Source organism: Pseudopipra pipra, chromosome 8 (genome assembly GCF_036250125.1).
Source record: "Pseudopipra pipra isolate bDixPip1 chromosome 8, bDixPip1.hap1, whole genome shotgun sequence".
In the NCBI taxonomy this organism is placed as follows: domain Eukaryota; kingdom Metazoa; phylum Chordata; class Aves; order Passeriformes; family Pipridae; genus Pseudopipra; species Pseudopipra pipra.
Genome location: NC_087556.1, coordinates 34,866,338 through 34,884,171, shown reverse-complemented (window position 1 = coordinate 34,884,171; position 17,834 = coordinate 34,866,338). Strand labels below are relative to the sequence as shown.

The 17,834-nt window shown below is 37.6% G+C and overlaps 1 protein-coding gene across 8 annotated transcripts in view; it reads left to right on the top strand.

Moving 5' to 3' along the window:
* Positions 1-17,030, top strand: part of PLEKHA1 (pleckstrin homology domain containing A1) — a 32,835-nt gene extending 15,805 nt beyond the window's left edge. For 2 of the 8 annotated variants that reach the window (XM_064663610.1, XM_064663609.1), the window contains exons 3-13: positions 569-625; positions 1,519-1,564; positions 3,070-3,167; positions 5,620-5,751; positions 6,024-6,167; positions 7,162-7,230; positions 9,784-9,848; positions 10,660-10,723; positions 11,056-11,145; positions 12,301-12,341; positions 14,520-17,030. In XM_064663610.1, the coding sequence (XP_064519680.1) occupies positions 569-625; positions 1,519-1,564; positions 3,070-3,167; positions 5,620-5,751; positions 6,024-6,167; positions 7,162-7,230; positions 9,784-9,848; positions 10,660-10,723; positions 11,056-11,145; positions 12,301-12,341; positions 14,520-14,730 (1,017 nt within the window). In that variant the 3' untranslated portion in view covers positions 14,731-17,030. Of the gene's footprint in view, positions 1-568; positions 626-1,518; positions 1,565-3,069; positions 3,168-5,619; positions 5,752-6,023; positions 6,168-7,161; positions 7,231-9,783; positions 9,849-10,659; positions 10,724-11,055; positions 11,146-12,266; positions 12,372-14,519 lie in introns of all 8 variants that reach the window. The other 6 variants (XM_064663608.1, XM_064663607.1, XM_064663605.1 and 3 more) reach the window with 4 other exon arrangements.
* The last annotated feature ends 804 nt before the right edge of the window (positions 17,031-17,834 follow it).

Below are 17,834 nucleotides of genomic sequence, written 5' to 3'. Positions count from 1 at the left end.
TTTTTAACGTTAGCATTCATGTACAAATGAAAGGATTTCTTGCAACAGGCAAATTGAAGCTCCTTGATTTTCTTGAGTTTTGAAGAACAGCAGGGTTTTTATAGAGTCATCATGGGAAGACCATTCTTAATCCCTGAAGTGATTGGAAAATAGGTGAGATGGCCTTTGAAGTCTCTGACATAACAGATGAATGTCACTTCTTGTCCCTTCCGCCTGCCCTGGTCAAAGTACACGAGATTCCAACATCTGTTAAGGAAAAAGTATTCTTTCCGGATTTCCTGCATGCAGACCCACAAGAATCCTTTTTCCTCTAGTAAAATACATAAACCTCTGAAACAATTACTATTTGCATTGTTTCTGGCAGTCTTTCTGTTTTTAGTTGATTAACAGATGTGTGTATAATAAACAAGTTGTTTAGATCCTGTTTCAAGCATACATTGTGCATTGTCTATAAAAAGACGTAGGATTTTCTTTTTGTTTGTGGAATTATTTGCTTTTTATGCATAAACACTGCCTGTGATGTGAGAATAAACCAGTTTCACTTTGTGACATATGTGATTTGTTTCAGAATCTTCCCTCTGGATCTCCACCTGTTGGGGTCATTAAACTTACCTATATTTCAAAGGTAAGATAATATGTGAGACACTTGCTAAATTGTTGGTGTATCTACTACAAGCCTCAATTTCAGACAAAATTAAGTACCACTTACTATTTTTGTATGTGTGCTATTCCTGAGTTAGAGAAGTGTTACAAACACTTCAACAGGTTCAGATTAAAATAAGAACAGATTAATTACCATGTTGTCTAGGTTTGTGTAGTGAATTTAAGTAGCAGTTCTTTGTGCAGCATAGAATGAACAGTTCTGAACTGTATATTTCAATTCTTTATGAGTATTTGAGTTCTAGTTAGTCTTGTTGAAAAGACAGGCCACTTATGAAGTGGAAAATAAGTCTTTGGGACTGATAGTTTGCAGGTACTAATGATCTTTAATAGACAGGACAGAAATATTTCATTACTCTCTATACAGCCCGTTCTAAATATGTGTGAAAAAGAACTGTGAACTAAGAAAGTCTGCTTTGCCTTCTCCCCCACCCCTGACAGAGGTGCTGTATAATGTAAAAATGTCAACACCTCCCTCAGAACAGGACACCTGCTTCTCTCCTCCCCCAGCACTGACATTTTAGAGACCCCTGAAGAAAAGTGGCCATTATTCTGATGTTAATGAACCAAAATGCAAGCAAAAGTGTTATGTTTTCAGATTTCAACATTTGTCTGGTAAAGAATCCTTAAATTTAAGGTGTAGGGACATATGTCTTAAACTGTTTTCTTACCATAGGCTGCATATCTTGAACTGAATCTTATATAGTATTTTTTGTATATCTGTATATCATTAAACCTAACCAACTTGCTGTGCTGCTAATCTTTGAATTTAGCCACTTCAAAGAGAGTAAAAACTTGTGATATCTGATGTATATTTTGTCTGCACAGTGACACTTATAATCTTAATTTCCCTCCCAGGTTAGCGATGCAACTAAGCTAAGGCCAAAGGCAGAGTTCTGTTTTGGTAAGTTCTTGCATGTGGTGTGTGCATCAAGTACATTCTTCAGAAACTTGAAGAAAAGATTGTGTTCTGCAGTTCTGTTACTGTCTAAGCTGGCACTGTATTTTTAAAAACCAGCTTGTATTCACTTTCTTATTTAATATGAGGGAAATGTTGGCTTCTTCATAAAGTGTTTTTGTATTTTTTTCATATTGCAGCTTAATGAGGAGTAAGTCAGAGCTGTTTTTCAGATGTCTGAAATTTTTGAGGCATTAATAAATGGCATGCCTGTCAGCTATGAAGACGAGAAATTTAACTGTTTTAATCTGTTTCACTGATAAAACAGTCGATTTAGAAATTCTGTCAGCCACTGTTCTCGAGTTAAATTGCAGCCTCTGTTGCTGCATGGAAGAAAAATAATTTGTTTGGGGTACCTTCTCTGTGTTGGAGCTTGTGAAACACTTGGTAAATCGTGTGTAGGGCTGCAGGGGTTTTAGGCAAGTACCTGGTGTGTGTCAGCTCAGTGCCATCTACAGATTCCTCTGCACATGTATGTGTGGAGAGATTTGTCTTCAGCACTTGTAAAATTCCTCTTGTCAGTTGGCCAGCTCTAAAACACCTTAATTATCCAAGCTGCTGGTTGAAAGCTTTAAATATCTATAATCTATTAAAGCATTTTTTATACTTTTTAAAGGAAAAATATAAATTTGTTATCATTTTATTCAACTACCAGGAGTTGTTGTTTCAGTCAACTCATTATACGGTTTTGTGTTTTGAATTTATATTTGCATCTAATAATGTTTGTTTCAAGCCATCGACTTTGGGGAGAAAGATGATAGAAAAGCAAAAGTATCTGTTTCTGGCCTGCATTTGCTGTTAGTGGTGACCTGAAGGGCTGTTATGTTATAGGTAGAGCAGCAATATCTGTGCAGGTTTTAGCTGCAATGCTTCAGAATTCCAGGAGGGTTTTTCTCACTGCTCACCTTAAAACTTATTTCCAGATAAGTTCTTAAAATTTGGGAGCAAACTACCCATGATTTTTTTTTTTACTGTTACACAGAAATACATTTTTCCTTTTTGGATAAAGGATGCTGGATGTTTCCAGTAGAGATATAAACTTATTAAAATATGCTTTCTTTGCCAAGTCACTAAAGTGAAAGAAAGATTTATGTTCTGACTATTTTCAAGTTGTTTGGTCTTGAGCATCATCTACTTAGTAATCAATACTGAGTTTTGCAGAAATAAAAAGTAAAAAGTAAAACCCAGTGATCATAGTCATGTTAATGAGGTTGTCACAGTCTGTATGATGCCATTTAAGTGGAGAGCTTAAATTATTACTTGTTTTTTAGAACAAAGAAATCCTGTCAAATGGATATACATATCTTAAAGGGACTTTCTAAAAACAAATGTAGCAGAGCACTTGAATACTTCAACTGGATTTTTCATCTGAAATCAAAATCTTTTCATGATGATGTTAAGTTTGCTCTTAAATGTCAGTGTTGTTAACATTTCATACTGGTTTTTAACAGTTATGAATGCAGGGATGAGAAAATACTTTCTACAAGCCAATGATCAGCAGGACCTAGTTGAATGGGTAAATGTTCTGAACAAAGCTACCAAAATCACAGTAAGTGATTGAGTTGATACTTAGCAATGCTTTTGAATGGTGACTGTCTCAAGGTGCTTATGTGTAACCTTTGCCTCCAGTTTTTATCACCACAAACAAGTCATGGCTCTGCTTTCCAAGACTTAAAGAAACTCCCCCTGAATTTGAGTTTATTTTACTTTTTGGAAATCGGACAAAAATGTGCTTGATTACATTTTTAATTACAGCATAGGATGTTTTCTAATAATTTAAAATTAACTGTGCACATTTAATATTGATTGAAATATCTAGAAGACCCTTGCAAGCAATTGAAAGATACACATACTTTTGCCTGTTGTCAAAATTTGGTATTTCCTAAAGCATCACTAAAATATTGAGCAAACACATCATGCCAGGTTCCAAAGGCTCTCTCCTGATTTCAGGTAACATCCGTGCAAAGAAACATTAGTGGTTCTTCTGGAAGATGTTAAATTATTCTATTATTTTCTGGTTTGGGCCAGGACAACTCGTTACCTTGTGACACAAAACCCCATGTGTTACCTCAGTCTTTTCAGGAGGCAGAAGTTATGGTTTTGTTTTCTCTCCAGTTTTGGGGAAGTGCTGACGATGAACAGTTTTGAGAGCATACCCTGACAAAGAAGGGGTTCTGAGCATGGGTGCACATATTTGTATTTGTTGTCAGTAACTTTCTCATTTTTAAGTTATCTAAGGAAGTTTATATGAGTTGTTTGCTTTGTTTTGAAGTAGCCATTTCTTTGGAGTTATAAAAACATTACTGCTAAGGATAAATAAAAAACCCTCAGAACCGAAAAGCTTTTTCATGAGGAGGACACACCACAACCAGGCTTGAGTTGTTTCCAGTTCAAGAAACACGGTGAATAAATAAATAAATAATTGCATCAATTTAAAAAATATAGTCTCAACACTGATTACCATGTGTTTAACTTGCATTTTTAAATGGCTGGTGAAATCATCAGTATTCTGTCTTTGAAGGAACAAGCCTTTGAACTGTTAATCTGTTCACAGCTTATTTAGTACAGCCAATTATTTAATCAAATAATTAAGCTAATTCAATTATTCATTTTCACATGAGCATTACTTGCTGTAGATTGTAGTCCTCCAAGATTGATTGCATATTTTAGTGCTCTTGAGTGCTGATAATTTGGGAATGACTATGAGCCTCTGCAGCCCAGCACATTGTGTACCTGTGCCTGAGTGCTGTTGGAAAATGCCTTCGTGTGAGGAGGGGGTTGTGGGGTTGGTCTGCAGCATTTTAAGCAGGAGTTTGTGGCAGCTGGAGTACTTGCCCATAAAGCTGTAGCTACAAGCCCCTGTGCACTAGGGAGTGCCTTGTCCCTCAGTGCCAGGCTTGGCTGGGAATGGAGTCACTCCCTTCACTTCAGGGAGTCACCAGAGAAGGGGACAGTGGAAGTGAGAGGATGAAGCTGCTGAGTGCCACCATTACTCAGCCAGCCCAGCTGTCCTGGGCTGACATTTGGACTCTCAGGACTGTTTGTACTTCTTTGCAGGCTGCTTTTTTTGTAAAATAAGCAGTCCCAGGCATAGGAACTAGAGTCACAGCAGACTGTAAAGTAGCTTCGTTTTTTGTCTGGATCAGTTCAATTTCAAGATTTCAATGTGCCACAGTCTTGGATGATATTTCGCTGGGTAAAGACAATTTGTGTGTCCCTTGTGTCTGAATGACTTTGGATGTCTTCTGTAAGTACCCAAGTAGGTTGCTGGCTGGGATATTTTTATGTGAGACTTGATCTCTTCAAATTTACTATATTAATATTAGGGGTGTAAGGAGATTATGAATAAGAATGTCTTAGGTAGCCAGTTAGTGCATTTCTTAGGTTAAAGAATTTTACTTCCTGCATGAACTCAGAAATGTGAGTAAACATTTTAGATCAAAACACTTACTGGGGAAATGAAATTCCCCTGAAGTTTTGATTTAGCTCCACATTTGAGATAATTATCTAATAGTTAGAAATAGGTGGGTAGGGTCATTTTGGACAGAATTTAGCAATATATGTAGGATTAATGGGGGCAGTACATGCAACCTTCATGCCAAGTACCTGTGAGGACAAATGTCACTGGTCAGACATCCCATGTGACAAAGGGCACTGGGATGTTTCCAGTATAAAGCACTTACAACTAAAACTGAAAGCAACTGAAAAATTAAGAACCAGTTCTTCTACAAAGTAGCAGTGCTTCTTGACTATCAAGTGTAGAACTTATGGCAAAGCTTGCAGTTGATTTCATCCAGTGAAATGTCTTTCTTGGCACCAGTTTTCTGAGCACTAAACCATAGTCATTACAACAAATTTCCATGTAAGCTATTTCTGGCCTTTTACAATTGGAGAACATTTTGTTAAATCCTGCTGAAGACAAATGCAGAATTCTTCAGAAATGCTTTGGGCTTTTTTAAGTCTTCATAAAACTTATGTCAGTTGTCACATTCCACTTCCAGGTACCAAAGCAGTCAGATCCTCTGTGTCAGATGGATAATGCAAATCGTCAGGCTGAAAGCCCAGGTGGAAAGAAGCAAGTCTCTTACAGGACAGAAATTGTTGGTGGTGTTCCCATCATTACACCTACCCAGGTAACACCCTTCAAACAAGTGGGTTATTGTTTGATAGAGGAAGCTGTGTTTTTACAGTGTTATGTATCACAGTACAGCTGTCAGCTTCCCCTCTTGCTCAGAGGGCCTCTCAGTTGCCTCTGGAAATCGGTTAAAATATTTTGTCCTTTCAAATTGGGAATGGGATTTATGAGCATGGGATGATACAATTATTTCCTACTATAACTGGTATAGTTATTCTTTAATCTTTAGAATAAAACTTGAGTATTTTCTACTTTCCTGCTTTATTCTAGAAAGAAGAAGTCAGTGAGTGCAGTGAAGGGGCTGACAGGAGTTATTTGAAGCGGTCACAAAGTCACCTTCCTTATTTTGCTGCTAAGCACCCCCCAGATAATGCTATTATCAAAGCTGGTTACTGTGTGAAACAAGGAGCAGTGGTAAGTGTGGGAGATCAGTGTGTTTCAACAATCAAGAGCAATGGTCCCTAAGATGATAGTTGTACTGATCAAATAGATGATTAAATAAAACCTCACACAATTACCAGAAACATTACTACAACTGACAGTATTAAGGATGGCTAAAGATAAAACTTATCCTCCTCTAGCATTTGATTTATGTCTGTTTTACTTCTTTTCGTGACTTTCTTCAGTGTTATGTTGTTGAAGATATTTTAGAGAGGCAAAGTGTGTGCACAGGCTTTCACATTATGGTGAGTGCATGCAACTGGGAATTCTCTTCTACAGTTACGTAGAGATTCTTATTTTGCTTATTAAAAACCTCTAAATTAAGACAGAAGTTCAATGCAGGCCTTTAAAATCACTAAAATGTTTGCAAAAAGCTGACTTTTCAGTTCAGAGGAAGAACTGTACAACTTCTCAGGCTGATTGACACAAGTGGAACTATTCACATGATGCCTTGCTAAAAGAAGGAATTGGTAGTTCAGATGAAGCAAGACACACATCTTCGAGTTCTCAGACTCATTTTATCTTGAATTATGAAGCTCCTTTTTGTAATACTCCCTTTTTAGTTAAAAATAAACTAGAAACCTGTAATTAATATTTCCTCCAGGATATTTGTGCTGCTGAGTTTCTACAGCTTGAATAAATCTTATAATAGTAAAATGTAGCTTCCAGATTTTTTAATTATTGCAATTTTTAAAAAAGAATTGAGCAAAGCCTTGCATAATTATTTTGGGGACACTATATATATATGCACACACACATCACACATACAAAAAATGAAATTTATAATTATTTTAAGTTATAATAAATACATTATTAAAATGAATTATTATGAATAAAATTAATTATACCATATGTTATAAATATAAATGAGAATTATATCGTTCAATATATGCATAATATATGACATGTAGGTATATTTTATTTTATGTATAAAATGTAGAAATATTTATTTCTTTCCCTTTAACAGATGAAGAACTGGAAGAGAAGATACTTTCAGTTAGATGAAAACACAATAGGATATTTCAAGTCTGAACTGGTAAGTTTCCAACTGTGTGTTATTTTTCCAGTGATAGTTGCAAGAAAATTTAAATAAATGTGCTTGTATTTGAAAAATGTGCTGTGCTGTGCTTGTTCCTGCAACTCCTAAGTTTGTACTGTAATAAACCAAAAAATAGGGCAACTGTAAACTTGTACAGATGGGAACCCATCTGTAGGACACTGGAGAACAGTAATAGGATATACTCTACAATCACCCTGATTTTTGTATTAGTATCTTATGTCACTTTTCACTCACAGATAATTAATTGTGTTCTTGAAATAGCAAATAATTATGGGAGAGACAAAACTGTAACCTGGCAATTCTTAATTTAAAGGTAGAACTACGAGGTGTTTTATGATAGAAATGATGGGATCTTCTCCCACATGCTTGTTTCACCAGAGCAGCCAAGACAGGCAAAAAACACTGATTTTCTGTTCAGCAGCAACTCTTGCAGAGTTTGTTTCAGTTCCATGACCTTTCTTCCCACTCATCACTCTCGTTTTGACCACATGATAAATGCCTTCAGACTTCATTTAAAAATTAGGTGGCTGGTTCTGCAGACAATCTGTTTTACCAAAAAAAGGAATCCCACACTTAATAACAGTAAGAAAACCTGTACCTAAGGAATGAAGTCTGCATTGTACAGTATTGTAAATTGAGTTTGCAGGCCAAACATAAGATGTAAAATGTCAAGAACCCAAATTTCAGGCTGTTACTGAAGTGAACTTTGGCTCCCCTCTTAATGAGGGTGTATCCAACAGTAGCAGGAGTTTGATCTTGCATCATTACCTTTGTTAAGCTGTCAGCATAACAATTCTGACTCATTGCCTATAATAAACCCTCTGTTTTTATTTAAAAAACAAATCTGAGTGCAGGTGGCTCACAAACAAATTCTCAGTGAAGAATTGTACTGTGTGAGAGAATACTAGATGGTAGAAATGCCTACACTTCCAGTGTTTCATCCTGCTCCTTGAGCAACATAAAATCTGGTAGTATCCTCTGTTTTTCAGGTTACTATTCCCTTGCTGCAGTCTGAGGAAGATGCTGGGCAGACCAGCTGTCAGAGAACAGTGAATTAGATCCTGCTTCACAATTTATACTGAAATCGGGAGGTTTTTTTCCATTTTAAGAGAGTCATCCCTCTTCAGGAAGTAAATACTGAATATGTAGAGAATATAGTGTCCTTTTATCATATTATAGTGGTTAATCAAAGAATTCCATGTTTAGGAAACATAATCATGATAATGTTTCATATAGTTAGAGGTCATATTCAGATAATGTAGCACCAGACTTCTAGTTCTGGAGAATTTCTTTCTGTTGGACTTAGTTCCCAGTAGCTGCAGTCTCCAGTCCACTATGGCTTGCACTGGAAGTTTGTCCTGACATCCAGCCTGCTCACCCTGGTTTGATGGAGAGCCCATGTCAGCCAGGTGGAGCACAGTGGAATACAGGCAATATGAGACTCAGGAAATGGTAATTTCTGAGCTGAGTCTTTCCCTGTGACAGGTGTCTGTACTGCAGAGATGATCTTGCCTTTCACTCTTGATGTATTACTCTGAAAATTCATTGTAGGGGATGAGTGAATCTAAGAACAACAGAGAGAGGATGAGAGGAGCAAAATAGCTGAAAACATTGAGTTTTAAACTCTCTGCATTTGATCTGCTGTAGAAACAAGTGATCTAAGGAAAACTGATATTTGAGGATGGTTATATTTGAGTGACATTTGCTGTTTACTGTAACAACATAAATCTCTTCAGTATCTGTAATAGGAATGGTAGAGAAAGTTATTCCAGAGCTGACAGCTTTTGTTTCGTCTGGAAGTTGTAGCCAGCTGAAGTAGTCCATTGTACCACTGCTTAAAGAAAACACATTAGGAGGTAAAATAAGCTGTTTGTTTGTGGTTTACTGCAACAACCACCGGAAAATAATAGTATGTGTGACATTATGCTGTCATGGCAAAAGTGAAAGTATTTCTGTTTGAATAGTCTCACTTTTTTCCTGTTGCGTGAAACTTAAACATTTATTTTTGTTATGGTAACAGAATTTTCTGATATTTTAAGAGTAGCTGCTCTTTTACAGATGTTGTAGGATTAGTTTCTTTGTATTATTTTTAATTGTATTAAATACAGAATACAATTAATCTTGCTTAAAGCCATGTCATGCAGTACAATTAATAAAGCATCTTCTATGTTAGCATTTCATAGCAAATGAATATAATGACAATTTTACTGAAATAAGCTGCTTGAGGCAGATTCAATTTTCTGACCTGGTTAGGGGAAGAGGACAGGGGTGGTTGTCTCCGTGAGGGTATGGAATGAATGTTTTGGGGGTTTTTTACTTCTTGATTTGTCCTCCTCTTCATTGCAAGTGCCATGGTTAGTTTAACACTTGCAAAAGCAAACTAAATTTTGGTTGACACCACCTTTTGCATAAGTGACTGCCTTGAAAATCTCAGTTATGTAAGTCTGCTGTCCTGACCTCTGGCTTTCTGACTCCATTCTAGCTGTTAGGTATACTCTACTGAATATGTTTGCCTTTTTATTTTTCCAGGAAAAGGAACCTCTCAGGGTTATACCACTTAAGGAGGTCCATAAAGTTCAGGAATGCAAACAAAGGTGAGGAGTGAAGCACAGATGCCATTACATGGGATGTAATTCCCTGCTTTGTCATGGCCAGACTGCCCTTTGGAGAACTGTTTAATAACTTCAGTTGATGTGTGCATGTGGGATAGTCTCTCTTTATGGGACAGGACCTGTTTTTGTGCATAAATCTGGTTTTAAGGGCTCTATATTAGTGTGTGTTTCCAACTTGTAACATTCAGTAGGATGTAAATGCACCGGACAAGGGTGGAACAAAGGCATATCATGGAATCATGAGTTAGAGATGCATGGGTGCTGTTTGATCTGAGCCAGCAGTTTTAGGAGTCTCTATTCTGCTTATATAATCTGTAAACATTTAGAGGGCATTAACTCACATCAGATGTCTGAATCTGGATGAGAACACTCTTTATCCTGCTGTTTCCTTCCCACCAAATGCCAATATTTTAAGCAATAATTGCCTTTGCAGTAGTCATGGTGGATGTTGAATTTTTTTTTTACCAGGCTACTGTTTAGGACTAGTACTTTGCAAAGACATAACAAAATATAAGTGAAAAGTTTTACAGAAATTTGACAAGCATAGTTAATATTTTTAAACTTATTATATGATTTAGAATGTTCCAATTAGAAATATATATAGTAGCATGCATGCCACTGATAAATTAAAGTGTCTTAAGGCTAAAATTAGCAGAAAACCAATAGTAGAGTGGTCAAGAAATGCAAGAGTCAGGCAACAAATACTCTGATTCTCTGCCCACCCTAGAATCTTGTTAAAATACAGTGGGAAAGTTGTACTTGCTTTTGATGTATTTTTGTATTTCATTTACAGTGATATAATGATGAGAGACAATCTCTTTGAAATTGTAACAACTTCTCGAACCTTTTATGTACAGGTAATTTCTTCTTTTAAACTTGGGGCAAAACCAAGAGACTGCCATAGTTAAATACAGCTTTGAAATAGAAGTGCTTCTTTACCTTGACTGTGCCATGATTTTCAGAGGGAAGGTGATACTCAGTATGTTTTATTTATTGTTTTATATAACTATATAAACGTAATAGTAAATTCAGGGTAAGAACTTCAAAAATGTCCGGGTTAAGAAACAGAATTTCCAATGGCTTTGAATAACAGAGTGAAGCAGGGTTAGGCTGTTATTCTGGTGCAGGTGATCATGACACTGGGAGAGCTGAGTTGTGTTGAGCATGACATGTGTGCTGTTTGCTGCAGGCTGACAGTCCCGAGGACATGCACAGTTGGATAAAGGCAATTTCCGGGGCCATCGTAGCACAGCGGGGACCTGGGAGATCAGCAGCCTCCGTATGTCACTCTGCACCTCACAGGAGATGTGATTAGTTCATGTTCACTTGTGCACATTAAGTTCTGACTGTTTTATTTTTTTCCTTTTGCCTTTCCTCTCTCCTGTCCTGTAGTACTGTAGCCTCTTTGCATGAACTTTTGTACAGACTGGCATAAAATACTCGGTGTTTTTAGTTGAGCCCTTGGCTTAGTCCTACCTGTATGCGACTTTCTGTGCATTGTTTGTCTCGAACCTGTAGATAATGCAAGTGCTAACCTAGAAAAGTTCCTCTGAGTTCAGTGTGATCTTTGTCACTACTACTAGTGTGGAAGTTAAATTGAAACTTTCTAATTCCTCTCAGGCGTTTCTGCTAGTTGCTGCATTTTGCAATCAAATGATAAATATCCTAATTTGTTTTTAACAACTCTCACTACTAAATTATCATTCTCCATTGTTGATAATTTACTGTATTTGCAGATGTAGATTCAAGTTTAAAGTTACTAAGAGATCTCTGCTTGCATGAGTTAGTTTTTGCTGTTGGAAATGTGGTGAGAACAGCATCTCCCAGTACTGAACTGAGGCACTGTGACAAAGCTTAGCATTTCTGAAACCAACATTTCATACCTACTTGAATTTAAACCATATTAGATGTTCAGTACAAAGTGCATATTAACTTGTGACAAGTAGTGAAAGTTACTGTGGTATCACAGTGTCTCCAAGTATGTCCAGATTTAGCACATGGAATACTTTACAGTTCAGATGTTGCATGCTATGGTTTTCATTTTCTGGCTCTGGGATATTTTGTAATATGCTGAATATATCATTACCCCCATAAGCTGATATATAATAATTTAAATCTGGCTTTTGACTACTTTTGCACTGATATTGTGTTTCTGGTAACTCAGTCTAAGCTCTCAAATGTGTTTTTGGGAGCTGCTTCGTGCTTTTACATAAAACCTCCCATTACAAATTCTCTTCTGTTTTGGGGGGAATGAAAATATGCAGATAACTTTTCCTGGTGTATGCTTGTTTTTTTTTTTGGTTTGGTTTTTTTTTTTAATGTGGGGCTAACTGAGCAATGTAGCTATGACTGTCTGCATCACTTCTTGTTCCCTCTGTTCTCTTCTTTCCCCGAGTCCAGGTTACTCTAATCTTAGCTTTGCACTGTGTTCCAGATGCGGCAGGCCAGAAGGCTGTCGAATCCTTGTATACAGAGGTATACATCAAGAACTGGTGAATGCAGCACGTATGTGGGCTCTCATGTAAACTCGCCTTCTTCACAGAGGGCTACGACTAGAGACTAATTTGCACTGTAAAAAAAAAAAAAGCTAAAAATAACGCTACCTGTTGTCATTACCATTCCTGAAAACTAACTCGTCAATAATATCGTTCACTCGCAGGTTTGCACTGGTTTTTTTTTCATGCTTTTAAATGAATTGAAAGCTTAAAAACGGCAAAACCACTGCTTACACTTCAAAGTGTGCTAAACATTTAAATGTAAGTGATCTGCTGTCACTGCAGTAGCAGAGTACTAAAGCTGATTTGCATGAGAGTTCATATTTCCATTTTACTTTACATTTGTTTTGAAACTGCGCAAAGGCGAGGCGAGGTCGAAGCTGCCCACGGACTAATCCAGATGCGTGCACACAAAACATGCACCCTTGTAACTCCAGTGTTTGGGAGGATCATATTGTAGCCTGATTTGCATGGCTTTGTAAGTCCCTGCATGAAATTATTAGTTCAAACATAGAAGCTTTATAACCTATAATCGATACACTGTCCAAAGCAGTGCAACTTAGGAGCAGTACAGCAGCACGGCTTCTTAACTGTGTAATTACAGCCAGTGTGGGAAGTAAAATCTGAGTATCCTTCAGGCCAGATTAGCAAAAAGTCATAGAGGTGTTTCTTAACACCCCTTTTGTCCCATTTGTTGGACTAAAATTATTAATAATAAGAAGAATAGTAGGTAAATCACTGAACCATATGTTCTCCTAAAGCAAGTGTTGTTCTTAAAGTGGAGTATCCTCAAGGTAAAGGCAACGGAATAATGGAATTAAATAAGGCAGTGTAAATAATGTGAAATACTTCAGTGAAACTGAACACAAAACTGAAGTCCCAAAACAGTTGCACAGCTTCACCCAATAATATTAGTTCATTTATAAAAAGAAATAATGGTAGCACTTGGCAGAATCCCTTAGGATTAAATTTATGAATTTATGCGGTAACATTCTAAGAAAAACTACTGCGAAAAAATAGATATTTCAATTAGTATGTGTATTTGCATCTTGGACACACATCTGGGATGGGGTTTTTTTGCTAACAAATGTGCTTGAAAAATGCCTTGATTTGTGTATGCCCATGGGTTGGCAGACTCCTGGAGTTCCTGGACTAACACTGGTGATAGCAGAAGTGGCAGCAGCTGCAGCTCCTGATGCACACACAGTTCACTGCGTTGTCACACAGCATTTGGATCACAGCGTGTAAAACTGGATCCAGCAGTGTTCAGGGGTTTGAGACATCCCTGCAGAACTGAGAGATAATGCTGCACAACCTGAGGAACTCCTGGTTCTGGAGATAGAGCTGTAGGTTGGGCAGCCTGCCCTAAAATATCTCAAATGGCACTCTGTGCCTGTGTTTTAGAGAATTAAATCAGACCTAGGTAGTCTGGGAACTCGCTTCTATCAGTAGGTAAATGGTGGAAGATTATTTTCAGTTATTTAAAGGTCGACAGACCAGCAGTTAACAATGATAAACACAAGACAATAACCTGACAATTGGAAGGAATAGCTTAAAGATCAGTTACTTTTCCAGGTCCGTTAGCTCTGTAAATTGTTACACAGTCTTGATAACATAAAAAAGCTACTATGTTTGTTTGGTCCCTGGAAGAAATTGGGCATGTGGTTACCCCAAGAAGAGGGAACAGTAAAATGTGCATTACTCCAGGATTTAGGATACAAGTACTCGATTTATATGAATAGGTTTGAATACACTTTTCTCTTGGAAAGATGTCTCTTGCAATGGCCTTTGAATTGTTTATCTTCAAAAGCTTACTTAACACCTGAGTAAAATAAGGAGCCTCAATTTGCTGGACTATATTACAAAGTCTAAAGAGCTGCTGTGCTTGATTTAAGAAATTTAATGTCTTTAAATGAAGAAACTGATGTTGCTGTCACATCCTGCTGTGAGCTCACACGTAGTAATACACCGCCTGGAGAAAGCACCTGCCTCCTGCTGCCGTGGCTGATGCTTCGCTTTGTGTTATTTTCTGTCTCGATTTTTTTGTTGTTGTTGTTGTTGTTGTTGTTTTGTTTTGTTTCCGAGAGTTGAAATCTGAAACTGCATCTTTCCAACACGACGTCAGCGGCTTCACCTGACGCCTTCTCTTCTCTTCCAGGAGCATCCCGAGCCTTGTTCCGAACCCAACCATGCTGTCCGTCCTGCCGGCCCAGCCCCAGCCTCCTCACATTCCAGCCCTCTGGTCCCAGCCCCTCACCCCAAACCCCCTGCCTTGGAGAAGCGAGGATTTCACGAGTCTTTTACCAAGGCCAGGCCAGGGAGCTACAAGATCCAGGCTGTCGCTCCAAGAGAATCAGCTTCCAAAGTGACTGACCGGGGCCCCTGGGAACCCCGGAGTAAAAATGGCACTCAGGAACAGGATCCTGGCCTTGTGGATCTGGATGATGCAAGCCTTCCAGTTAGTGATGTGTAGGGATGGAAGTGTTTGGAGAATGATCCATTTGTTCGGTCCTCTAATTTCCTTGCTCGGACTTTGAACCAAAGAAAATTATAGGAAATGAGAACAAAAAACCGGAACACTGATGTTATATATATGTGTGTGTGTGTGTTTGTGGGCACACACGTGTATATATATAATGTGTTTGTATTTTGCCTTTTCAGCTGAGGGTCAGAAATGGACCTTAGGCGTTTTCTCAAAGCCTGATGGTAAATCACTTACTAGGGAGGGGCCAAACTGCACAATTTAGAAAAAAAACCAACCCAAAACACGTACAAAGGAAAAAAAAAGTACTTCTGCAAGTAAGCAAAGTACCAGCAATTTTTAATTCCCAATCTGGCAAACTTACTAAATTTGCAACTAATGCTATATTGTGGAGAGCTTATTGCCAACAAATGTGATTATTTAATTTCACCTTGAACTACAGTAAGATTTTAGGCATAAATGAGAATTGTTTCTCTCCATGACTTTCAGATATCAGGAAATGCACAAAATGTTTCCTCTGTTGTTTAGTATCAGCAGTGTCAACTGATTTGTTATCAGAACAAGAATTCTGAACTCCCTTGGAATTCTAGTTATGGTGCTGTAAAATTTCCACTAAAGTAATATTTTGACTAGTCAGCCTATTTTTGATGCACTCCTAAAGGTGGGTTATAACTTTTTGCACATTTGGATTTCAATGGACTGCATGTAGTGATGTTTTGGAGGGGGGGAGAAGAGAAATTGGACTTTGGAATTTGGACACTTTAGCTCTTTTGAACTAAGTAGGGTTTGTGTTACATTAGGCTTTGCAGCAATTACGTTTCCTTAAATGTTTAAATGTATCATTTACTGTTTTGAGAGTGGTTTCCTTACCAGTGCTTTGTGAACAGTTCTTGTTTCTGTATTGATCAGTGGAAGACCTCGTTGTTTAGTTTTGTTGTTATTGGTACTGAACTGTTCCTAGTCCTGCAATCGTGGCCTATAACTTTTGGTGCACTAATAATCTGAAGTGCCTGTGTTTTCTCTCACGCTGTTGAAACACTTTTGAGTTAGTTAAGTACACAAACCATTCCCGAGGGTTTTGAGCGCTGGCTTAGAGTCGCTCTGGATAGCATAGTTTGAAACAGCTATTTAAAATAGGAGGCTTATGTTAGGGATACCAGTGTTCTGGTATTGCACCCACTGGCTGTGCAATATATGTGTTTAAAAAGTGAGTATTCGTTGTGTGTGTACACTGTGTTATGGGGCATCAGTGATGCGAATGAGGGGAACCTTTTACATTTCAAGTATTGGATTAGATGGTGTGTACTTTTCATCATTTTTGAGAAAATGTTTGCTTTAATCACCCCCCCCCACAAATATCTCGTGCTGCTGCTTACTGTGATTCAGATTGTCCAGCTTTGCAATACCTTTTTTGTCTCCTGGAACCTGAGATACATATCATTCAAGTCCATCTTCTCTCCGACTTCCAAACTGACTTCCTGCTTGAGAGATATGGATGGCATTACCACAGCAATTTGTTGATCCCAGGATAGAATAATTGGTGTCATATAAGGATGGAATATAGTTAATTTCAAAACCTTAAATTATATCAGCACCTTCTTTTTGTTTTTTATTTTATCCATAAGCTAACTAACCACTGTGTTAAGGCAGTGGTATCTGTAAATTACTGGTTTTGTTTGACTCTTTAGATATATGTGAAAACTAGCACAGAATTGGAAGTTACTGTAAATGTCTGTACTAGTATTGTAGGTTTTAATTTCTATAAAGATAAAACAATAGCTCTTTAAAAGCTTATTTTTTCACAAGTACATTCTGTGTGGAAGACACTTTGCATTGAAATATTTTTACTGTAGTCTAACATCTGAATTCACTTGCTCTGGTACAGCTTTCACACTGCATGGTCATTTTAATATATTTTGGTATTGGCAATTTTAAACATTGGGTGGAGGTAAAGCAGCTCCATTATGGGACTTTTTAAAAGAGGGAAAAAGAAAAAAAGAGGAAAAAGAAAAGAACTACTGATGTAGTTCGGTAGCATAGCAAAATATTTGTGGTTGGTAATTGTCAGGGTCTCCTATTTATCAGTACTTTTATAAATCTATGAAATTGTTAAATTATTTTAGAAACAGTGCTGTAAATATGTCACATTTAAATTGTCAATAAATCAGTTTGGGTAACTTAAAATAACATCTGGCTGAGTTTCTTTGCACCACGTTAAATGTTTTACCAGAATAATATATTCCTTTTCAGCGTGTAAGAGATCAGATTATCTTTTATCCAGCTGCAACATCTTTTTAATCCTTCAAATCTGATTGGATTGTGGAGCCTGAGAAAGAAGGTGAACACAATGAGCTGGTTTTCTTTTGCTGTTCTGTTTCTTTTGTGGAAGTTTTATGTGTTATGCAGAGGGTATCGATCAGGTTACTTTTGCATCAAAGGAAGGGGAGATGCACAGTAATGTCAAGTTAATATTTAGAAACACTCAGGCTCCATCTGAAAGGGGAAACAACCCCCCTCCCCTCAGGGGAACCAAATGTAACCTGCATTTTTCTGACTTTATACTATTGCATGAGAAAGGTTCTCTCTGAGAAATGCTTTCCTGGAATACAGGCTGTGCACAGTTACCTACATTCCTCTTTGACTGCCACATCTGACTGTGAACTCTGTGCCCCTTTGCTGAAGAGGGAATCAAATCATTCTGTGTGGTTACAGATTTAAACCCACTGTGTTAAAATAAGGCACTTACAGAAGTTGTAACTGCTAACTCTGCAGTCCACGTTCCTGAAGGTGGCTGCCAAGGGGTGTAATGGTCCAAGATATATAATAAAGTGGCATATGCCTTAACCTCATGGAATAACAGGATGTCAGCACCACCTAGGGGTCATGCTCCAGCTTTAAAAATTATCCAAGTCAGGCATTTGCTTTTAAAGTATATTTCATATGTAGAGATTGATCTTGGAACTCCACTTGTTGAGTCACTGGACTGCTCCA